The sequence below is a fragment of the Paramormyrops kingsleyae genome, chromosome 12 (assembly GCF_048594095.1).
Source record: "Paramormyrops kingsleyae isolate MSU_618 chromosome 12, PKINGS_0.4, whole genome shotgun sequence".
NCBI lineage: Eukaryota > Metazoa > Chordata > Actinopteri > Osteoglossiformes > Mormyridae > Paramormyrops > Paramormyrops kingsleyae.
In genome coordinates this window covers 21,001,469-21,025,550 of record NC_132808.1, presented here as the reverse complement: position 1 = coordinate 21,025,550, position 24,082 = coordinate 21,001,469, and the positions used below count along the sequence as shown (strand labels likewise).

The 24,082-nt window shown below is 43.5% G+C and overlaps 1 protein-coding gene across 2 annotated transcripts in view; it reads right to left on the bottom strand.

The window, feature by feature from the left end:
- LOC111848707 (phospholipid-transporting ATPase ABCA1) overlaps positions 1–23,520 on the bottom strand; it is a 31,048-nt gene extending 7,528 nt beyond the window's left edge. Inside the window, exons 1-34 of one of the 2 annotated variants that reach the window (XM_023820913.2) lie at positions 23,301–23,519; positions 20,968–21,074; positions 19,597–19,690; positions 16,597–16,738; positions 16,169–16,287; positions 13,880–14,001; positions 13,593–13,784; positions 11,870–11,959; positions 9,185–9,425; positions 8,623–8,762; positions 7,931–8,047; positions 6,678–6,872; positions 6,015–6,220; positions 5,625–5,801; positions 5,204–5,426; positions 4,886–5,107; positions 4,591–4,795; positions 4,390–4,503; positions 4,099–4,273; positions 3,860–3,991; positions 3,437–3,576; positions 3,194–3,331; positions 2,875–3,098; positions 2,634–2,706; positions 2,341–2,543; positions 2,187–2,238; positions 1,987–2,103; positions 1,734–1,882; positions 1,449–1,573; positions 1,140–1,238; positions 768–957; positions 377–471; positions 240–272; positions 21–126 (exon numbers count right to left, since the gene is read on the bottom strand). In XM_023820913.2, the coding sequence (XP_023676681.1) occupies positions 21–126; positions 240–272; positions 377–471; positions 768–957; positions 1,140–1,238; positions 1,449–1,573; positions 1,734–1,882; positions 1,987–2,103; positions 2,187–2,238; positions 2,341–2,543; positions 2,634–2,706; positions 2,875–3,098; positions 3,194–3,331; positions 3,437–3,576; positions 3,860–3,991; positions 4,099–4,273; positions 4,390–4,503; positions 4,591–4,795; positions 4,886–5,107; positions 5,204–5,426; positions 5,625–5,801; positions 6,015–6,220; positions 6,678–6,872; positions 7,931–8,047; positions 8,623–8,762; positions 9,185–9,425; positions 11,870–11,959; positions 13,593–13,784; positions 13,880–14,001; positions 16,169–16,287; positions 16,597–16,738; positions 19,597–19,690; positions 20,968–21,033 (4,716 nt within the window). In that variant the 5' untranslated portion in view covers positions 21,034–21,074; positions 23,301–23,519. Of the gene's footprint in view, positions 1–20; positions 127–239; positions 273–376; positions 472–767; positions 958–1,139; positions 1,239–1,448; positions 1,574–1,733; positions 1,883–1,986; positions 2,104–2,186; positions 2,239–2,340; positions 2,707–2,874; positions 3,099–3,193; positions 3,332–3,436; positions 3,577–3,859; positions 3,992–4,098; positions 4,274–4,389; positions 4,504–4,590; positions 4,796–4,885; positions 5,108–5,203; positions 5,427–5,624; positions 5,802–6,014; positions 6,221–6,677; positions 6,873–7,930; positions 8,048–8,622; positions 8,763–9,184; positions 9,426–11,869; positions 11,960–13,592; positions 13,785–13,879; positions 14,002–16,168; positions 16,288–16,596; positions 16,739–19,596; positions 19,691–20,967; positions 21,075–23,300 lie in introns of both variants that reach the window. The other variant, XM_023820912.2, reaches the window with a different exon arrangement.
- Positions 23,521–24,082: the final 562 nt, after the last annotated feature.

Genomic DNA, 24,082 nt, shown 5'->3' with positions numbered 1-24,082 from the left:
GAAGCGAATGCAGCCCATACCGGTCGAAGGCTGAAGGTGTTCCTGATGCGGGAGATTGCATCTTTCAGGTCATTAGCTGGAGGGAGAACTTGGGAACTTCTGGCACCCAGGGAGAATCCACCGTACCTGGACAACACAGATATAACATGCATTGAGTCTAGATGTTAGATTATGATACTTACAGACAGGGCACACTTACTGTACAAAATACAAAAATCCACCTTAAATATTTCATTTACCTGAATTCATTAACTCCAATCTTGTTCTTCAAACTGTAAAAAAAATACATATTTCATGAATGATGTTAAACTGAAAATGCAAATGCGAAAAGCATACCAACGCAGGTCTTTAGAATACTTGGTTAGTAAAGCTGTACCTTTTTCCAATGATCTGAGCGTAAGTTTTCACCAGGTAGTCTGACACATTTCTCCCGGTCAGATTTTGCAAGGTATCAGTTTGGCTCAGTTTAATCTGTAAAAGAGTGAAGCAAATAATGAAAAGCTGCTACTTACCATATAAATACTGAAATCATTGAGCACAGTCCTCTGATCTACACTTTCACGGAGCTATGGGCAAGGGGCGTTTGATATTAGGAAGGGGACACAACTTTTGATTTTTTTTGCGGCTGGGGGGGGTGAATGAAGCCAAATTAAATATTGGGGGTACGTTGCCCCAGTCCCCCACCAGTTCCTTACGGTTCTAGTTGTTCCATAATAAAAGTAAGACTATCATTCTGCGTCTGACATAGTTCCCGAATGGTGGGTAACCTGGGGGGGTGGAAGTCCTCCAGCTCCTGGAGGACAGTCAGGCAACATCTTCTTCCGGCTGCCGCAGCTGCACTCGCACGAAGGGGAAGGGTTCTCCATGGACCAGTTCCCATAAAGGAAGATCTCCTGCACACTGCTTGGGACATCTGGAGTGATCCAGACGTCATCGACATTCTCACATGGGACGCCCCTATTGGAGAGCAAAGTGACATTACAAACCAGGTCAGACTCAGGTATTGACACACAATGGCACTCCCCCAACCTCTAATGTCTGGACATCATGCATGATACTCAATCGGATATTGCATTTGTCGTATTTGATGTGCTATTGTTGCTATGGTTTCAGGTGACTAGAATTGCAGTGGGACTTACGGTATGGGGTCTCCTTCCATACAACGAGTTCCAAACCCAGGATGTTCTGTCAAGGCATTTAATAACGACTGCGTGCTGGCATCTTCGGGGGCATCGTTGCTATTTAAAGATAATGGTACAAACAAAATATACTCAAAGAAATGACAAATTATGTGGCACCAAGCAGACTACAGTATGCCTAAATTATTTATCATTAACTGGCTGTAAATATGATTACACCAAATCGAGATCATTATATGCACACAATACGTAAACAGAACACTGGAATAAACTAGTGCTGCATTATCATGTGAATTCCATTGTTTGTACCTGAAGAAAGTAAACTGTTCCTCATACATCCATGGCTGCATGGCCAGACTAGGGTACTTTCCAAAGGGAGGGACGATGAGGCTGAAGACCAGGGCGATGCAGACAAATACAGCGGGTAGAACGATCTGGAGGGAGATGTTCATTGCAGAATTTATAGACCACATTTTGGCTTTCCACAAATTTGGCTTTGGCTTTCCTACCACCAACGAGCATCAAGGTCTACATTCACCACCATGAAGTAAACAAGCTTCTTGTTGCCATCCCTGGCCATTCAAGTATAATCACCTGGGCAAAAAAGCCTTTTCGGGAGCGCCGAGCATATAGCAATCGCTTCCACAACAAGGCCACAAACTGCTGTCTCTTCAAACTCCAGCCCTTGACTTGATGCGACCCCTTGCCATGTGTTCCACTCAGCCAATCTGTCTCCCGGGATTCTACAGAGGTCAAAGAGCACATATTAGCCTTGTGAAAAAAGTGCACACATTTACACAAAGCAAAATGTGTGATGATTTAAAATTGAAAATGAATGGGTTGATACCTGGGTCTCCCTCAGAATCATTGCAGTCAAAGCCGTCATCCTCAGTGAAGGGTCGGAGGCAGCTCTGGTGGTCACCAAAGGCATGTCTGCGGTTTCTGCGCACTGGGACAGTGCCGTCTAAAGGGACACGAAAACTGATGTGAAGAAGCCTGGACAAAGATTATCAAAAAGGCCCCTGGAAGAAACTAACAATATCTCACCTGATACAATTTCAGTGTCCACTCCACTATCTTCTGCCACTTTCAGGAAGATCTACAGAAAATGGATCAATATTTATAACATCAAAATACACAAAAACATGTGTTTCCTACCGGAAAATGCATGAAGGAGATGCTGATGGAATCTGTCGCCTACCTCTTCCAGGGTGGTGTCAGAGACACCATAACTGGAGATTCCAAGGTCAAAGAGGCGGTCATCAAGCTCATGGAAAAGCTCTACAAAGGCTCCGTCTTTGGCTGACTCATAAGGTAGCACGTAGATGAGCTCATGACCCAGGTCCTCCACCATGCGTGCAGCAGGGACGTGTTTGAAGATCACGTTGGAGATGATGGATACATCTGAAGAGATAATCAAGAAATTCACGTCAGTGCTCTTACCACCCACATGAAGTCTAGATGAAAAATGTTCTGTTAGCAGACCAAGTTTACCAATGGTGGTGGTTTCACTCTCCTGGTCACTGCCGAGGCCTGCATCAGAACTGCTCTCGGAAACACTGTCATCCTGCAATAGCAACATAAAACATCTGTAACCAAGAATGGGACAATACCAAGTACATGTGAGTAGTTTAAAGACATGTTATCAAAAGGTAACAAAATATTGTTTTCTGGGAAAGAACAGAAGCCTCCATGTGTGCAAAATAAACTGATATACGCTATATTTATATTTTACCTTCTTGATGTAGGACACAGTGCTGCTTGAGTTCCGGTAAGAGCTACTAAGGGAAAGATCGTGGTCTCTCTTGACCAAGGTCAGGTAGTAGCCCGTGCCTAACTGGTTCTTCAAGAAGAGCGAGGAGCCCACGCAACACAGCTTGCCATGGGAGATGATGGCAATGCGATCCCCGAGGATGTCGGCCTCATCCATGTGGTGCGTGGAGAGGATGATGGTGCGGCCTGAGGAGACGGCGGCAAATCAGGGTATAGCCGTCTACTTCCGTTCATCCATGGTACTCGCAGACTGATTGCTTCACCAGCAAGATGTTTCTTACCTTGCCTGTACTTCAGCAGCAGGTCCCAGATGCCCCTTCGGGCGTAAGGGTCTACACCAGCAGTAGGCTCATCCAGAATGACGACTTTGGATCCGCCAACAAATGCCAGTGCCACTGAAAGCTTCCGCTGCATACCTCCTGGAAGTCAAAGACAAAGCACGGTTTGCTGCAATCTCACGGAAAGTCTTCTTCTCTAGCTACATGTAATCCTTATTATCACAGGAGACTTAGACAGTTTCTTACCAGACAGCTGGTTAGTTCTGGACTTGCGTTTGTGTGGCAGGCCAAGGTCCGACACAATCTGCTCCATCTCAGCCTTCACCTCTTCCTCAGAGAGGCCCTTCAAGCGAGCATAGAACCAAATGTGCTCCTCCACGGTCAGCCTGTTTAACACGGGAACAAAGGTCAACTCTCAACAAATCAATAATCAATAAAATTATGGCAATTTCAGTGAGAAGAATACCTAGCTATCCTTCGAAAACAATCCAAAATATGAAGAGCACAAAATTTGTATTTTGAAGCAAAGCCATTAAGCAAGTGATTAAAATTCATTTTGGCCACATATCTAAGTTTGCCTTTTGCCCACTACTGAGGTGATTAGTCATCAAAAATCATATAGAGACTGACACACATTTAATACCAAGATAGGACACCCGAGGCACATACATGCTGAATAAAACGTTGTGTTGAGGGCACACGCCTAGGTCCCGCCGTATCGCACTCAGCTCAGAGCGGATGTCCTTGCCCATGATATACGCCGTCCCCGATGTTGGTGGGAAGAGCCCTGTTAGGATTGACCTACACAGCGACACACAATGGGGCGTCAAGCATTGAACACAGATACAGAGAAAGACACAAAACAGGAAATTCTACTAGCTCTTGTTATAATGAAGCCAGCAGCTTACATTGTGGTGGTCTTGCCGGCTCCGTTGTGGCCCAGGAAGGAAGTGATCTGGCCCTCGTAGAAGCCAAGGGTCAGCCCATCCACAGCCAGCTTGTTCCCGTGGCTATACACCTTCACTAGTTTCTTGATGTATACACCCGGTTTAAGGTGTGCTGGTTCCTCCTCCATACAGACAGCTGGTAGAGCGGGTGTGAATACGTGGTATGAGGTCAGAGGGCTAACAACAATAACAATGCATCTCAGAAATTTAATATATTATATGCATAAGCGATGCATCATTGTGCTGCCATACCTTCTCCATTTCCATGTTTGCCCTGCAGTTCAGCTGCCAGTTTGTCTGTATTTTCTCCAAACCAGTAGGATTTAGTGAAGGGGAAGTACCACGGCCGGGGTATCCCATACTGGCCTAAAATTATCGAGCCAAACATTAGAGAAGGGAAAGCTGCAGTACAACATTGGGCCGACGGCTTGGCCACCGTAAGACGCTGCCTACCTGGAAAGACGGCTTCAATGTACCAGGTCAAGAGTCCATAAAGGAAGGAGTCAATGTACATGAGAGTGATGGAGGTTGTGAGGCTGTAGCTGTCCTCCTCCATGGGGCTGGAGAGCAAGTTGTCCCACTGGATACCCATGCCCTGCTCTTCAAACAGAGCAAAGTACTCGCAGCCGAAGCCGAATGCCACAGGAGACAGAAGACTCTGGGAGGGGGGTGAAATATATCACAATGATTGCACAAGACAGGCAGAACAAACCAGGACGTAATGCCATATCTTCATGAGATCACTTACAGCTATAACTTTGGAGCCAAAGCCCACGTAATCTTCCCAGGCCACACAAAGCACGTAAGGGAGATAAAGGGTAAAGTATATGATGCCTCCACAGGCAGCTGCCAAGTTGGCACGAGAGAAGATAGTGCTGATGAGGAAGCACTGCATGATGGTAACCACGCCAAAGGAGCCTAGGAACAGGAAAATCACCCCTGGGTCGCTGTAGGGCAGGAGGTTTCCCATCTGTGGATTCAGGCAGAGCAGAAGCAGTCAATGTAACTTCAGTGGGCCCCTCACTCAGACCTATCGCAGCTGGGTATGATTTAGGAGAAGTGGTACCTTGAGAGCGAGAACTAGAAGACCAGAACTGGCTAGGAGGGGAATCAGGCTACTGATGAACCAGCTGAACCACAGGATGCCATTATTCAGTCCCATGATCCTCATGGTTTCCTTGAGTCGGGCCTCCTTTTCGTAGACCACACCCTTGATTATGATGGCCACGGAGTACATCCAAGCCAGAGTCATGAAGAGCGGCATGGAACGGCTCATCACACGGAGGAACCTGGGCCAGGGGTAAGAAGAGGAGTCATGAGAGTTGACAGGGTGGTTCAGCCAGTGGTGACTATTTGTTTGGGTTTTCTTGCTGTGTCTCCCATTTCTTCCCAAGGAGATCCCCAGCACAAGTAAACTGGTGCCTCTAAAATTTTCATAATTGTTTGTAGGTCAATGTGCTCCTGCAGAGCTTCTAGATTCCACTTACACGTCATCCACATAGCAGGGGTACGGCATTTGCTGGATGTAGACGCCTGTTTTCTCTTTGATACCGGTGACCACGCGAATGATGCTATGCTCGATGACGTCCTGGAGGTAGGAGAATCCACCCCACACATAGCGCAGGTCCTCAAATGGGTCAGCCCTGGGACCAGGATCCCAGTATCTTCAATCAACAGAAGAAGAAATTAGAAATATATACCCAAACAAATGAGCCAGCTGTACAGAGGGAAGAGAGCAAGTGGTCAACATGAAGCTATTTAACTAACAAATCAGAGAACTGCCCAGAAGTTTGGAGATTCACCATCCAGAATGGCGTCTAATATTATACTCAAATGCAAGGCACTTTAATAATGATGATGATGATGATGATGCCTACCCGTCTTTGATCTTGTTGGTTCGCTCCACATTGTCTATATCCATGCGAATTTTATAGTTGACATTGGCAGGAAGGTCTGAGCTGTTGGACTCGATATCTGGGAAAACGATGCCTGCCCAGAACTGTCTGTTATCCAAAAGTCCCATTGACTTGTTCACCAGCCTCTCCTCATTGGTGACCGGCTCCAGCTTATCTAAGTTGACACACTTTGGAGCAAAAGAAACAACAGTAAGTCAACGTCATGTTCAATAGCTCAGCAGGTAGAACTTTGTGTTAGCAATACAAAGGGTGTGGGTTCAAATGCTAAGGAGTGCACCTTAATTATAACTGTTCTATCTGCTATGGGTTGCTTTTGCTAAAAGTGCCATTTAACTGAATAAAATCTTTAAGACATTTAGAAGATTAATTTGACTACTTGATGCTGCTGTTGATGGTGCAGATATTTATTGAGAAAAAGGACACATTAAATAAAAAGAGCCTGTTTGATATGAGTTTAACAACATCAGGTCTTCAAAATATGATTTTTTTTTCACTGACTATTTGTCTAGGTCTATGTCGAGAGGCTTGTCCATTCATTAGTCACTTGCTAATGCTTTGTTGCAAAATCACCAAGCAGTTTCCTGTGTAGGTCGGCCGCATGCATGTGTGGAGAGAGCCGCGTACCTCCATGAAGCGTGTAATGGCCCGCACCGCCTGATCTGTCTCATTAAAGACGTCCCTCCAGGTATAGGTTGTCCCGGGAGGGCGTGTGTCTTCAGAATGCTTGGCCAGAAAGCTGAACACATCTCCCACTTTCCACTGCGTGCCCTGAAGCTGGGCGTTGAAGAAGCGGGCGCTGGCGTTGTTCTGGAGTAGGGTCTATGTGACGCAGAGAGAGAAAGAGAGAACAAAAAAATCACACTAATGGACAGCACCAGATAATTGGCCATTAGTTTTGCAAATGTCTGAATATACCACATCTGGCCACTGAGTGGTGCTACGGTGACACATGACTGGGCGGATACAAGGGGAATTCTTACACAGGAACTTGAGTGAGACATGGGGCTAATGCTCTAAATACTGCCGCAATAAACATCCCACACAATCAGGCCAACATTAAAGCATTCAGGTAATGTGTCTGGCATAAGACATCTATCATCACTGCAATATCAATTAAACTACGGAAAACAGTCAGGCCAATGTGAACATCAGTACCCATTTGTGTTTCATACAGTTGACAATCATTGACAATTCCATCCTTTAATAACTTCGTTTAACCTATTTTCCAAACTGTGACTAAATATTCTCCAACGTGGGCCTTTTTAGGAAAACAAAAGGCACCGGCGTGATAAAAATTAAGCTGTGTTTCTCACAGTAATTCTCCCGTCATGCCGCAACAGACCATCCTATTGTCATGTTTTTGAGATAATGCGCTTTTACCAAGAACTAAAAACACTTATTATACTATGGTCAGGTCTGAATCCACAGAGAACTGTATGCTATTACAGACACCTTGAATGACAAAAACACTGATCTAATATAGAGTAACACTCGTCTATTCATGACTGTTTAATTTAGCTAACATTTAAACACTAATGGTAACAGCCAAAGAGCTTAGACAATCCTGTTATTATATTGCCTACGGTATTAAAATGCACATCCTGTCTCTAGCTGACTATTTGAACTGGTGCTTCCCAACCCGGTCCTCGGGGACCCCAGACAGTACATCTTTTTCTTCTCTCCCTTCTCCTGGTAGGATTGGGAAACACTGGTTTAAACAAATACTCCTAAAACTCCTAAAACTCCTTACGTAACTGGAATTGACATATACCCTGAATATACATCTGGGTTTCTGGATCTGTATGATTTTTACTTCCATCTCAATTCTGATTCCCCAACTGCCCCCCACCTTGGGCTCCTGGCTCTCGTTAACATACCCGGACGAGGTTCATCTCTTTGCTGTTTTCCATGAAGCTCCACACCTTGGGCCTGATCTCCTCCCACATACCACCCAGGTCTCGTAGGATCCCTAAATCCTGAAAAGTCCTGTTGACCTGGAAGAAAACAGGCCAATGGGTTATGAGCTCTAAACAAATTACTGACCAGAGGTTTAAAGTTCAGATCCAGAAAATAAAATCCAAACCAAAATTGTGTTTCAACCCTCCAGTTGCGTACTCTGTGAAAGTGACTCTTTATGCTCAACTGGTTTGTCGAAACAAAACTTTGGTCTGAATTTGTACTTTCTGAACCTGAACTTTGCACTTTTCCTACTGACCCATTCCACAGCTCGCCCCCCGTCCATTGATATGGTGATAGTGAGAGTTAATGTTATATAAAGAACATTTCTGAGGTCTGGTCGATATGTAACAAATAAATACTGATTTCTCTTATCTGCAAAGGGCCGGTGTGTATGCAGGTTTTTGGGATAACCTTTAGGTCAGCTGTTCAAAGCCAGGTGTGAGGACTCTTCAGCCAACCAGTCCTCTGATTAGTAATCTAATTAGGGAGTTGCAGTGAAAACCCGCTTACCCAATGGCCCATTCGTGATAAGACTGACCACCCCTGATATAGTGCCAAGAATTTACAACCTTCTACTACAAGCTAGTACAATCAAGAAAACCATATTTACTTCTTTGATTATCTTCTGAGTGGCCGGAGTGTCAGGAGTGTAGAGGATCTTGCCCACCAGCAGGGGTTTCAAGGCTCTCCAGATCATGCGAGAAATGGGACTGGATTCCATACTCTTCATCAAGTTATTACAGTACGGAGCTGCGTGGTCAAACACATTTGTTTAAATCACTCGATACATGTATTTCATAGCTGAACAGTTCAGTCTGAGCAGCATTAAACAGTACCGGGGGGATAGTGATCGGGAATAACTTTCAATTAGATCTAAGTAATATTCTTTCTGAACACAGCAGAGTTCAGATGGAGTATGCTAAGTTGAGTACTTGGATCGACTGATTGAATGTATGACCACAACGATTTATGCTACCGGCTGTCTGACTAAAAGCAAAATATTATGTGCATTTTTAATTGAGAATCACCTGGAATGCTACGAAGCAGAAGCTCTTTTGCATGTTCTTTACATTCTGTGTTTACGTGAAGTTTCGTGTGAGTAAGCAGTCAGATGCTGCCAGGGGAAGGCGAGGTCGAGGGCTCAAATTTGATGACATCAGCAATGGACTCACATGAGGAGTTGTCATAGACGGAGACTGGCTCCTCCTCGCTGTCGTTGTGGTTGCCAAACAGTGCTTTGTAGTTACTGTCCTCATACCAGTTGAGGGACTTGATCTTTAGACCCCCGCCCTCTGGGTGCCCGCAGACGATGCGCGACACCGCCTGGTACATCTGGGTGGGCGAGTCGTTGGCGTTTTCCGTCAGGTACAGGATCTCGCTGCGCATGTCCGTCCAGCTCTTCATGCTGGCCAGCTGTTGGGAGGATTTCCAGACACGGGGCGTCATTGCAATGCTCACGTTCGCTTTGTTATTGAAACGTAACACCGGAATGGGGGACACTGTTGTACCAGCGCTACCCATTTTCAGAGATTACTCTTCTGAGTAAGATTGATTCAACTGATTTTATATTTAAATAGCACCCTTCAGAACTTGGTTGCCCCATAATAATTACCAACATAATTACACGCGTGACATCACAAATGGATGGCTATTAACATATGTTTCTAATACCCAGGGGAAAGAAAGAGGAGAAAAACAAAGTTATTGAAGGCAAATTTAAAACACAACCCTGTGAAAGAATTTGTATTCTTTGTTTTGTTTTCATATTCCACAGTGAAAAACAGTAATTAAATTTAGGACCAAAAACTTATCCAACCAGTCTTTCATTTACATGACCGGCGACTCTCCCTGAATGCACTTCACCTGCCATTCTAACACGTGATTCAGCTACAAAGAAGCATGAAGCAACATGTTCTGTCCCACTCCAATGTAATATAACAGAAGACGAAATCTTCGGACAATGAAAATAACGTTTTGGGTTTCTTTAATTTGGCATATCGCATTGTGATAGAAATCACATGATTAAAAAAAAAAATCAGGCGGCTGTTTGAGAATCGCAAACAGTGAATGAGCACAGGAAGCTGAACTGGAACAAAGAGCATGTGAAAGGGAAAGCGGAAGAGAGGGAACTGGGAATAAGGGTTACTCTCGTTCAAACAAAAAAAAATTGTGGATTGGTAAGTCTCAGTTTGACACCTCTGTTGGGAGGCAGGGAGTAACTTCTTAAGGTTTAAGCAACCACACTTGTACTAGATTTCAGCAAGTGAAGCTTGTAGGTTACATCACAAGAGAAGACGACCTACTGTGCTGTTGTACCCTTGATAAATGATTTAGTAAATTGCTTAGTAACTGTCAGTAAGAGCAGCAGTGAAAGACATTTGATATGATGTTGCTGAAAATGGCAAGCTGTCACTTGGCCGTCAGTCCAGGCTAAACTTATTTAGCTTGCTAAGCTAATAAGTTGGCTGTCACATGCTCTCTGTTACAATAAAGGGTGCGGACAGCTGGGGCAACCCTCCAGTGGTAAAAAAAAAAACAACCAAAAAAAACAAAACAAAAGCTGCCTCCACTCCACAGGAGCTCCTGAGTATGAGCTCACCGGAGGCACTGGATTGCAAGGGACCGAGAAATCTGAGAACGACCTCAAGTGCCCTCCCTCCCACAGATGCAGTGAGGTTACTAGAGTTCAACGGCAAGCCAGCCAGGGAACAAAGCGAACTGGAGTTGTGGGGGCTGGGGGTGGGATTTAAATAGAGGCTGCCTTTTCCTGATCTTGCCTGCATCTCTTCCAGCAAATTCATTTTTTACACTGCTTTTTGATCTTGCCATTTATCTTTACGCCCGCATCTGGTTTGTTAGCTTTGCTCAGTCAGCTGTGTTTGGCTGTATAAGGGTATCCCTGAGAGCACGGGGGGGGGGTCTCATGACTGTCCTGAAAGGGTTGGGTTTCCTAGGATCTCACGCTGCCAATATCCTGACCTGCCGGCTTGACCCGACTCCCTAGACAAACTGAGTCAGGACAGTCCTGCATATCCTCAGGGAACCTTACAGGCCGGCACACGCATACACACGCGCCTGAAAGACATTTCAGTCTTGACTGTTGCACAAAGCCCTGATGCCAGTTCCTATAAGCTGTCCTCTGTTGCTCCTCAATGAAGCCAGATGTCCATCACAGCAAAGGAGGGGCAACCCACCCTCTCCACACGCCCCGGAGCCCAGCTTCACTGACCCTACTGTTTCCCACTTAGTGGTAGTTGGTCTTTCTCTCTTTCCCCCTAAATGATAAAGGGTGAGAGTGGGGGCAGGGGCGGGCCACCAGCTTCCTACAGCCCATCTGGCCAAGGATTTCTCCCCATTTCCCCAGTGCACTGATGTGGTTCACTAAAAACCTTGCAATGGTCACTTAATTACTGAAATAACTTAAAGAATTAGCCACAGTAGAAACAAACAAAAAAAAATCCCTCTTTGGTACCTTCGCTGTCAAGTAATTGCCTTCTATTGAACACCCACATGAAAGAAAAGCAAAGAATGCCGACAGCAAGTCAAGGCACAAACTCACACACGGGAGAAAAAAGCCACAGAAACTATTCAGTCACTTTATCCAAACCCTGGGGCAACCAAAGCTGTTCCAGCAGCCTCACAAAGCAAATGGAGGCTCCGCAGTCAAGGTCAGTTCCCCACACACAGTGGTATGAGCAGAAAAGTTAATCTATCTAGTTTCCTTCCAAACATCTGAGGCCTTCTGCTTAACGGCAAGGATTCATGAGCGGAGTCCGAGTCTCAGGTGGTGGTGATTGCAGCAGAAGTCATTAGGGACAGAAAGAAATGGAGGGTCTTGTCTAGTCGAGACCTCCTACCTCTACTGCCAGTGCACCTAGGCTCTCCAGAAGATAATCCGTGGCCTCTGAGACCTGCTGAACGTCATGGGGGTCCGTCTTCACATCCGTCTGCAGAGACGGGGAATAAAGAAGAGGAGGGGCTTCACAGTTAGGCAGAGGTTACTGACCGAGCCTGCAGTATGAGAACATCTGATCATATCCATCATCATGTGATCATATGCTTCATCCTCTATATATGAAACTTCAACAAGCATATTTGAAATTTATACAATAAACACATGAGAATACAGAACTTTCCATTCCTTTGACCACTATTTCGGCTACTGAGGCTCTGAGAAAGCTAAAGTATCAGCCTACGCAGGAAATGTCCAGAAAATCAGTGCTTAGTAAAATTTCTTGTTCTCAGCCTCTTTTGAGTCACACAAAGGAGGCATTCTTCGATATGTCCACAGTCCTGAAAGGTCATAAACAGCAGGATACTGCCATGCTGGTCTAAAATGGGAATTTATAGCTCATAATTGCTGTCCTAGTTTTTAATATATGTTGAAGTTAAAATACAGTGTTAAGAGTACTAAATGCTCAGTAACTGGGTTATTTTTTTCTGTACATGATCATAATTAACACTGATTTCATGTCAACATATTTCCAAAAGCATGACTGAAGATCACTTTGTGATCTGATGTGCCTGCTATATGTAGCTAATTTTAATATCTGATCTCCAGGTAATCAGAGGTGGACATTTCAGGTCCAGAAAGTAAAAATACAGTCCAAGATTTTGTTTCAACCAACCAGTTGAGTACCCTGTGACCATGACTCTTTATATTCAACTGGATGGTTGAGACTAAATCCTGGTCTGGATTTTTACTTTTTTGGGCCTGAAAGATCCACCTCAGGAGGCAGTGCCTGCTTTCTCGTCAGATCGTTAGTGTCCCCGGAGGCTACACATTACGTTAGTGTATCATGGCATGAGCTCGCCTCAACATGTCCTTGCTTGGGCGTTTTTGCGTCTCTCTTTGTTTTCTTTTTCTGGTTAAGCATAACGTCAAGCAATTCATCAAACAGGTTTGGCTATTGGAAGAAAGAACAAAATAGTTCTTTTGGAATAAGTAAAATTCATAAAATGGCAAAAGAAGAGTTTCCTTCCACAGTCTAACCTTAGACAAAATGCAAGGAAACAGCCAATTAAACAGGTCAGGCCAATCTTCAGCTTCTTTAAAAAGTCAGATAAGATGTTGGCCACTGATTTTAGTGCAGTTAGCACTGCTAGACACAACTCACAGGGTAATAAGCAACCAGTACATCATTGAGGTCAGCCAGAAAGTTAGAACAACCCTGCCAAAAGTCAACTTAACCTTAGAAGGCATCTCTAGAGATTGCTAGGGGTGGTGAGTGACTCAGAGGGCTAAGCCTCAGTGCTCATGACCAGAAGGTCGCTAGTTTAAGCCTTGACAGAAGAGTCAACATGTCTGTGGGCCCTTGAGCAAGGCCCTTAACCCCCAGCTCCAGGCACACATGTTGGTTGATTGGTGACCCCCAAGCTATGGAAAGCAAGATGGAAAGCAAGGAGAATAATTCCAATTTGCCTGTACTTGTGCAAATGGTAAATAAAGGATTTATCATTGCCTCTAATAAGATGTGAGGCAAATTTCCAGAAACCTCTTCACCAAGGAATTATAGTCTTCACTCACAAAAGAGCACCAGACGACCAGGGCACACTAATCTGCATTCAAGCTATACCCACCCGTATAGGTTTTAGGAAGTCTAGGTTGGATAGGAAGAGTCTCTCAGCCTGGCTGAGCCAGGACCGCGAGGATTTGCAGATGATGTCCTGGGCGAGTTGTGACACGTTCTTGTCCTTGATTGTCACGAAGTTCTGGAGAGCAGTCTTGTTGCACATGTCCTTTAAGTGTACACCGAAGCCCTTAATCAGCACCTGGGACACAAAGGGATTATGACAATATGTTCCCCATAAATTAAAGTCACGCCTGAGGCTGGCCTGTATAGTTATTAACAGTTATTGAGTCTCACCTTTTCCAAGTTTACATCAGCCTCCACAATCTCATTGACAGAATATTCAGAAAATGAAGCATTGTGGACCAGGAACGAGGAGAGCGTCTCATTGTCACGGAGGAAGTCCTTCAACTTGAAGCCTGTGGATAGTTATGCAGTTTTACAATTTCACCAAAGGGTCTCGTTCATAACGTTCGAGGGTTCATAAATGAAACCGTGGGTATACAACTGATTCATAATCATTATGGGACAATAAGCCTTTTCACAATCACTAATTCAGAAGCTGAATAATGTTACATTTTGAGATGGATGCAATTCAGTGAAATGTCATCTATGACGTTTGTGATTCTGACCCACTAAATACTCACAGAATCGCTATTCAACAAGAGACTCTGAGAAAATGAAGTCTTTTGAACAATTGCCGCACTATTTCTTAAACGTTCAAGTCATTCTCAACTGAAACTGAATAGTTTTAAGGTGGCTACCATAGCACTCCAGGAATATAGATCAGCCAGCACCAGAAAATGCAACAAAAGTGCAATTTCCCACCCAAGTCCCCTGACGAGTTGGCCAAGGTAAAACATGGAGCCACTGGAGGTCATTTTCGTTCACTTAGACATTTTGATACAGCCTGGACCCTGGAGCTTCGGCCCAACTGCCACTCCCCTCCACCACCCATTCAATCCCCCCCCTCAATCTCACTCAACCTCAATATCCAAAGCACGCTTCAGGTATCAGGAAGCTAAGGGTGATTATGCAATCTGTTTAAGTGTGACTCCAAATCCAAAGATCTTAGATAAGGAGCCATTCTTTAGCTAACAACTTGCAGAAAGACGTGCGAGAGACAGCTGAGGTACATATTTCAAGAATTTGAACAAGAATCTCTCCTGTAAATTATTTGCTTTCCAGCTAACACTATATTTCATATTAGTTATCAGTGTAGTGTGCAGTAACGAAAGCTGTTTCACTCCCTGTCATTTTAGTAATTGTGCTTGTGTCTTACAAAGGTAAGCAAATGCACAAACAATGAGGCATGCAGGAACTATAGCCAGTTGCAGATTAAAACATTATTGTTTGAAGGGGTTTTTCTAATAGTTGTTTGTTTTGTACAAATAAAGAACATACCACCTAAGAAAGTCGCATGACTAAACAGGAAGTCAACAGTGTCCTGTAAACAATAAGCCAAACAATGCACTACAGACAAAACACTTCAGCGCTACCCAACGATTCTCTGGCAGAGATTTATCCCGTCCACAGTTAACGTGCCTAAACTATGTGAACTGCACGACCTGCAGGGGCAGCATCTGACAGAGTGGTTACAGGTGCATAGCCTGAAGCCTTAAGATTCTTTGCTGGCCATTTCAGGGAAAGTTAGGTAATTAAGGATAAGTCATTAGGGTATATCAGGCAGCTGGTGCTGGGCCAAGAGACATTTGACATTGTAAACTGCCAAGGAGTACGAATTAATGACTGCTGTAAAGTCGTAAAGAGGCACCAAAGTGAGCGATGGCCAGCGTTCAGGTGCTGGTACTCGTTCCACCAGGCTGCCTGGTTTCTCGAAGCAATGAGCCTGTTAATGCCAGACATGCAGGTCACAACAATGAAGCCGGGTATAATCGAAAGAAAAAAAAAGCGAAACAAAAGAAGGTTGGAAGTTGGTCTGCTGCCTCTGGCTTGCTCTGTGCAGGGATAATGGACTGGACTGAAACCGAATTTGAGGCTCATTGGACTGAAACCGAATTTGAGGCTCATTGGACTGAAACCGAATTTGAGGCTCATTGGACTGAAGCCGAATTTGAGGCTCATTGGACTGAAACCGAATTTGAGGCTCATTGGACTGAAGCCGAATTTGAGGCTCATTGGGAGTTCCTCCGTCGAATTTCTCCCATCGGAAATAATGCCGTGAGATGCGTTACCAAATGAATGGTATTTACATGAAAACATGAAGCTAAGATACGCCAGGCTGAAAAAAAAGCAAATATGTTAACTTGTGGCCACCATTTCCTTATCACTTTTGGAGACACTGGTCAGTGGGCAGACACACAGCCTCTTTAGTAATAGCCACACTGTATGCAGCTTTCCCTCAAAAGGGTGTAAACCAGAGAGATCAGAGTTTGAACTGCAAGCCATCTGCTTGCTCACCCTCAATATCAAACCTGCCTCAGCTGAAGACCAGAACCGAAGGTGTCACATGGGCCTCCGGTACGTCGTCACCTTCCCTGTCTTCTCACATTGTTTTTCTACATCATTTGCATGCCAGAACGTGGACGGAGTAACCTGCTCTGTCGTTCTAGTGTGGCCATTTACCTGTCGTGTTGCTCTGCATGATCTTCAGGGCTTGGATTAGGTCTTTAAATCCCTCCAGGCTCTTATCATGCTGACTGTATAGCAGGATCTTCTTGGCATCGGAGAACAGGCGCGAAATACTGCGGATGGCAACGGGAACAATAAATAAGATGCAAACTTAGACACACCAACCCACGTCAAGTGCACATTCTACCAATGGGCATATGGTCATCAAAACACAAGATAAACAAGTCAGGGCTACTAGGTGGTTGAGTTTAACCTCCAGCACTTGACTATTCATACTCTGATTAGAGATAATCCAGTCCTCGAGGACCTATAGACAGTCCATGTTTTTGCTTCCTCCCATCTCCCTGTTGGGGGCTGGTAGGCAGGGTCTTTGAGGACTGGATTGGGAGACACTGCTCCAATCGATTTTTAATATAACTTACATAGACTGGTTGAAGTTTCCAACCACTCCTGGGGACTCTCCAGGGGTGGGGTGACGGAAGCAGGGGTTGTTGGCATTGCAAATTATGCCCTGGACCCAGGGCAGGGTGCCCGCAGAGGGCATGGCCTTGTTGGGGAAATGGCCTATCAAAAGACAATAAGCAAGTGGAAAATGAATCAGAACACAGGAACAAACATCACTACAGTGGGGGTGTATTTCATAGATCCACATCGTAGGGGTGGTATGTGTCAGTCGAACCACTGGTCACATCCCAACAGGATTATGGGTTCAGCTCCCACCCCTGGCTCTGTGTGGGTGGACTTTATGAGTTCTGATTCTGGGGAAGTCATTTTTAATCACTGGTGTCATGGGTAATGTGATATGGTAATTTCATAAAACATTCCCGACTCTCTGGCATGTGCCACAGTAAACTGCTAAAGTTAGCATGGCTCAGGGCTGAAAACATCCCTGAAACATCCCTGAACTGTTTGTAACCAATTCCTGAAAAAGGTTTCGCATTAAAATATAAGGGTACATCACATGCAGGCTGCAGAGATAGAGAAACAGTGGAGCAGCATAGCCTGAAGTTGCATACACACCCTACCGGATCATGGTCTAGCAGTAATCCATAGATGAACACTGATACATCCATGCTGCCACCTCCCCCCCCCAGTTGTTATCAAAAAACCAGCTGCCTTTGCAAATATCCCGACCCTTGCCCCTGGATGCTGTGTCTTTGTAAGTTCACAGACATCTGTGCTTGGAGTCAGAAAAAAAAATGAAAACTTCGTCCGCTAATCTGTCAACCTTAAGACTGCCAGCTGGTCCACTGCAAAGCTAAACATACTGATAAGATAAGATAGAATAAGAAAGCCTACGGCATTTAGGCGTCTGCCCTGACATGCCAACATGCCTGTCTACGTCTAATAGAAGAATCGTTCATGGCATCCTACTGCCTGTTCAACTTTCTTTGTAGCATTTCAAGTAATATCTGTGAGCCGCGATAAGGGAACCTGTTTGGAGTATGCCACTACTCTGCAAATTCCAGAGGTGAAAGTAATAATAAATGAAATAAAGAAAATAATAAATGAGCACATGGACACAAAATAACGATACTTCAACGCAACCTTGGATCAGGGAGAATTTCCATGATCTGCAAAAATTTCTGAGGGAACTGTCGCAACATGCCTGACCGAAAAAGAACTTCGCGTGATTCACACCAAAGACATTTTCCGCCATGGGCAGAACTCAAGGTTTTTTATTGAACTGAAAAAGGCCGACACCTTCCACTTCCCGCTTTCGGGAGGGTTTGCAGTATACGGACTGCTCGAGCCTTACACGCAGGGGCGGATTAACGCACAGGCTAGATATGGCTTAAGCCTAGGGGCCCCACGTGTGCCAGCCTGCAAGGGGGCCCCCATTGGCGCGGAGGGGGGTGGGGTTGGGGGGCCCACAGACTACTGTAGCCTAGGGGCCTCTGTGCACCTTAATCCGCCCCTGCTTACACGCTAGCTATGTTTTGCCATTGGAGCCTAAGTTGAACAAGATAGGCTGAAAGTTAGACTAAACACACAAGTACGTGGGGGGGGGGGGCAGGGGGCTGAGAGTGCCGGAACACCTCCTCCTTTTGCCTGAATGATCGAAAGTGGCCCACTTTTGAGGTTCTGAGTGCTCCCAATCGAGGGGACCCCCCCGGAAAAATTTACTTAGGGACACTAAGGTCAAGCACCTGCCCCTCGAAAAGTCTCTACCCAGTGCTGATCCAGATCCTCCTCTGATTGTAATACCAAGCAGGCAATCGACTCCCATAAACCGCCATAAATGTAAAAGCAATTAGACACAAGTGGAGGCCCAAAACTGGGAAAAATTACTTATTTCATCAGAATATCTTTCCTGCAATATGACAGTACCACTAAATAATTTAATGTAAGCAGAACTGAGTGGAATTCAAGTAGAACTGAACTTTCTGATACCAAGATTGAAGTCCATCTTTAAACACAATCTATTTACCCTGATTAACATCATTTTGCAATTTCAAACATAATGATGCTCTGATATCCCGCTAATGGTGGAATGATACACTTAACCAAAATGGCCACCACATGAAGTGTGGGCTATTATAAGGGTCCGGTTGCCCACTAACATTTCTGCACAGGTTTACTCAGTTAAAAAGGTTTAGCGCATAAGGTATGAGCAAAAGTCCAGCCAACACTCAATCCAGCTGTATGTTACAACAGGTGATCACAGCACACTTGTGTGGACACACCAAGACCAGAGTTAATATTTTTGTTACTTTTACATCAATCACTTAAAAAGTTGAGTGTTATTTAATAATATCACACAATTATGTTAACAACCGCCTAAATTTTGCTATTTTTCTCTGTGAAAAATATATTCCCCCTTCAAGATAAAATATAACAGGCAAATAAATTCCAACTATATTTCACTTAAACTCCCACAAAGAAATACTGATATTGAACATTTCAGATCTGCTAAATAATCCACAAAGGCTGTTTGGTGCAGAAGGTACAATAAATTTGAGATTTCTCAACCAAGTTACAATTGTACACAGAAAGTGTATTTAGATTATGCTGTTTGGTACAACTCTGTATACTTAAGAAAAATTAATTATGAGGAGGCAAAATATCCACATAAAGCTTAAATCCAACAGGTACCAAATATATATCTTATCTGACGATAAAGGCATACAACAATATGCGTGTATCTCTGTGTTAGAAAAACTATATTTCACAGCGGTATTATAAAAGTGTTATTATAACCACAGAAATATGATATTTTGTATTCATGTCTTTTTGTGCTTGTGACAATAATATAAAGTGTGTTGTTACAGTTAATTCCCATTCCTGGAATCATGACAGAATGAGTCATTTCTAAAGAAATTTGAGCAGTAAATTGGTGACGAAAGGTTTATGATTCGAAGGGCACCTCCAGACAAGAGTGTACCCGACCACGCCGCTCAGGAACAAACCGGCACACTCACATTCGTGCTGCTGATATGGTGGGTAGTAAATCCTCACGGAAATCAGGATGAAGAAGATAAAGAGCGGCCATATGACTTCGATCAGCAGCTGGATCTATGGGATGGAGGGTGGGGTAAAAAGGACATTGTTAGTGTTAGGGGTCAGATAGCTGCCATGATCTCTCTTAGGACCACCCAGCGAGAGATTAGCATGCATCTCCTGTGATATTCAGGTCCGCACCCCGCACTCGGCACAAGGAATCACTGTGAGCGAAGTCAATCTGCCTCAGTGGTTGGCCCCAACTATGTAAAAGACACTCACGCACAACGCCGGCTCTACCTTTACAAGGGCCTCAGGCAAAGCTGTACTTGCCCCACCACCAAGAAAACCGAAGATCCATTTCACTTCCTCCACAGTTTAAGCAATTTGGAGGCCTGGGGAACCTGCTTAGCGCTATTGAATGAAATGATCCTTCATTTGTCATTAGCACTGGTATGAGTACAGATACACTGGATTGCTTCTCTTGGATTCCTACCCCATGTTGCCCTCCATGAGACACACAGGCAGATGAGAGGAAGTTGCTGCACAAGCCCAAAGTATGCTAACGAGCGGACCTCAAAACATTTGGTTCCTAGAGGTGCTTGATAACTTAGTTAGCAGAGAAGGTACAGTTTATTCTCAGTAGTTTAGGTGATATACATTTAAAACTGAAAACTGAGGTTACATTAAATAGAGGTCACAATAAACCTTCACACTACGTTGATCTATTACTCTTTTCTCATCGTTACTTCATAGCAGTAAAGCACTAATATACCTGTGCTCTGGTTTTGTTAATTAACTTACTAAGATCTGTCGCATGCTGTGACGCAGGGCAGAAATCTTTCTCAGGATTTTTCGTGGGGGGATCAAGAGACATAAACACTACCGCTACAGCCCCAAGAGTGGGGTTCAATCCAAACCCTTCTTTGATGAGCCCCTGTTCCCCATATCTAACCTGGAGGGGCTACATAGGTTAGTTCATTTAATACGGCACAAGCTACAAGAAAATCTTTTTTTTGCACAGGGAACCACGTAAAACGTAAAATGAAAAACATAACAATTGATGCTTTGTCATTCAACAAAAGACTGGAAGATTCTGATGGAGATGTGCAAATCACAGCTCCAATGATCTACATCTGTACACTCTGTACAGTTCATAAAACTGGTTATCACATGCCCAACGCTCCATCACAGCTGTTTGCTTTGTGTTAACCAAACAGAGGCTGGAAGCATTTTTATTTTATCTTCACCAGCTCAACGGCCACTGAGGAGCAAGATTTATTCATGCATCTATTCACAGAAGTGTTTTGTTATCATTACTTATTACAAATTGAGGAGGAGAATGGACATACCGTTTGCCGTCGTCTGTAGGTGAAGTTCTTCCAGAGCAGCAGGCCCAGCTGAGTGGAGATGGACATCTTGCCGCTGGAATTCCCACCCAGCAGTCTCCGGCTTCCGACTGAAATGACACGACAGGTTGGTGCCGAGGAAAAGGCTGTTTGTGTCCCGGCCAACATGATGCCCAAAGGTCTGGGACAAAGTGCGCCTCCCTATCTCACACTGACAAGACGGGCGTTTTTTAAGCAAACTTGGCATTTCTTCAGAGTGTAAAGTGTCACGTCAAGGATGCAAATAACTCAATGGCCGAATTAAACCCATCTGAGGATTATAAACATCTCAGAAACTTATTAGCACTTTTAGATTAACTTAAAGCAGAAAAACTCCCCTTTCAGAATAAAATGTAATCACAGACAGAATTTCCCTTGATCCACCAGTTTGATTACAATAAAAGCCACCACACATAGTAATGAAATACAGTTAATTAGCTTTAAGTTCATCAATCAAGTCATATTTCTTTGAATTGGTGAAGTCATTGTAATTAATTTAATTATAAGGAATTCATGAAAACATCTTAATGTTCACAATTACAAAGCCTAACACTGTATGTAAATTACTTTAAGTGCTGCAAATATTGTTGGGACTAATTATATCATAGGTTAAAGCAAAGACGTCATTATGCCTACTTTAGAGGGGCCTTAGCCTCCCCCCCCCCCCCCCCCCCACAAAAAAATGCTTTTTAGCCCCCCTCAAATAAATGTGTATTTAGTGGCTTAAGTCATGAAGAGTTTGCCGTCCCACCCTATCAATTCATCTCTAAGTACGCTCCTGGGTTAAAGACAAATACAGTTAAGTAACAAAATATGAATACGCTTCCTATTGTAGTATTCATGCCGTTTTGTTTTTTAACCGTTTCCAAAAAAAATTTCGATTACAGAAAATATAATATTGCGCAATGAGTTTTCGTTATACATAAATGTCCTTCCAGGAATGCAGAAATACAGCAGGTGACCATCTCCGACTTTCTTCATTAGTTTCACTATACACTGTGTCAAAGTCACTAAACAGATAAGTAACGTTATACGTTAAAAACTTAATCTTCCTTACATGACTTTACACGTTGGACATTTTTAAATTTCAGAAACATATTTAGCATCACTTTTAAATACAAGATATCTCTTAAATATAAATTTATAGATTTCTGAATTGAAGTGTGCATAGGATAGCCATGTTAAAATTAGACTTCATAAGCATTTGATTTTATGGCACAGCGGATTTATTTCAAGAAAACTAACCCATCGTCGCATTTTCTCGAAGTGATTTTTTTTTCCATAAAATTCATTACACTACATCTAGATATAGTTTGTCTTTGTCGTTTGATTTATATCAATGTATGTATTAAGATATCGACACTATGTCAAAATGCCTACTGACTGTGACTAAAAACTATGTTCACCTCCTGTATATCTTCTAAAAATATTAAAATGGACACCCAGACTTTGATGAGCGCAGTCTTGGTCAAGAATAAAACATTTTAACCTAAACGTGGAGGGGTTTGCTGCGCCCCCAGTGGCGTAGACGAGCATTCACTCTTATAATCATATTTTACACTGTTCTTGTTATTGTTATGCGTGCGATGTGCCACCGTTACTTTTTCTCCCTACAATAGATAGTATTTTCTTTACGTTCGGGGTTCGGATTATCGTTTATTCTAAATCACACTTTCATAGTTGAAAGAAACAGACCTTTTCTGTCCACCGTTATTCATTATATTCCCTCAAGTTATTTGTATGCACAGTATGTAACGTATCGTAAAAAATCCAAAAAATACAATAACAGAATTTGCAAACGACGTAGGTGCTAAATGCATAAGTGATAATCGTGATAATATGTTGGTCCACTCGCAAATACCGAATTAAAGAAAATGCTCCTAAATTGCCACATGAAGAATTTCATTGTCGCGCGGACAGAGGGTTACTCTCGGTCATTCGTGTTCTCTCCCGCAGATGCGCCGCTTAGCGCTTCCTGTGTTATTAGAACAGTATGCATAAAAAAAGCAACGCTGAAATAAATGACGACTTTAAAAAATGATCGTGAATACAGCGATTCGTTTATCGTGACATAAAATGTTTTTGCGAGTCATACATCCAAAAGACAGCAATTGTGAGGTAATTGTCTCTGACTTCATAAAATCAAAGAAAAAACTCAAAATAACCAGTTGACAGCCATTAGAATCCAACATGCATCTGAATTTAGTTAGTCAAAACATATTGCTTATTTTACAATTGCCAATACCGTTGTTTATTTTGCACTTATATGTTAACATTGAATGGGTAATTATACTTACCTCTTCCCTGAAAGCTGCAACCGACTTCTTAATGCGTGTAAGTTGAAAATACTCCAAAAGGGGAAAAAAACAAAAGTAGTCCTTTGTCTACTTTTTCCCCTCACTAATTTCACAGCGCACACGTCCTCACTCGCAATGTAACAGTGCTGTTTTATTTTTTTACCTCCCGGAGCTTTTATAGCACAGCCGCCGCTGGAGGAGCCGAGGTTACTATCGGTCAGATGTGGCTTAGCGCTTCTGCACACCCCTCCTTTTTTTCTTTGCAAGACAACCACGTGCAGAGTCAAAACAGGTCTTAAAACGGCTACCAGCCATCTACATACACAGCGTAGCCTCGTTTTAAATCATTCATATTACCTGACTTGTTGCTTTCGAATCCTGCGCTTTTTGATCGTCGCCCACAAGAAAATGATACATTTCTATTAACGGTATTTTTGCATTTTTTCCGAGTTCCCTTACCAACTCACTCAAACTATATATTTTCAGGGAATTAACTCCTCATCATCTGTCAGGTACCCACCCTGACATTTATTTACTTGTAAAAACTACTCAAATACCAGTTGTTGCACCTGGTCCCGAAAGGGATTGCATTTTAAAACTTAGCTTAGTGCTGGGGCCAGAGAAAAGACCGTGCTGTCATCATTTTGCTGTGCCCAACCTATAAATACATTTGGATCTTGTGTTAAATGTGATGTAGATACTAAACAAGCAAGAAGGGCAAGTTTGGCGAGCAAACCACCTTAGGAATATTCTTGTATTTTGTTTTTACGGTGTACCAGGAA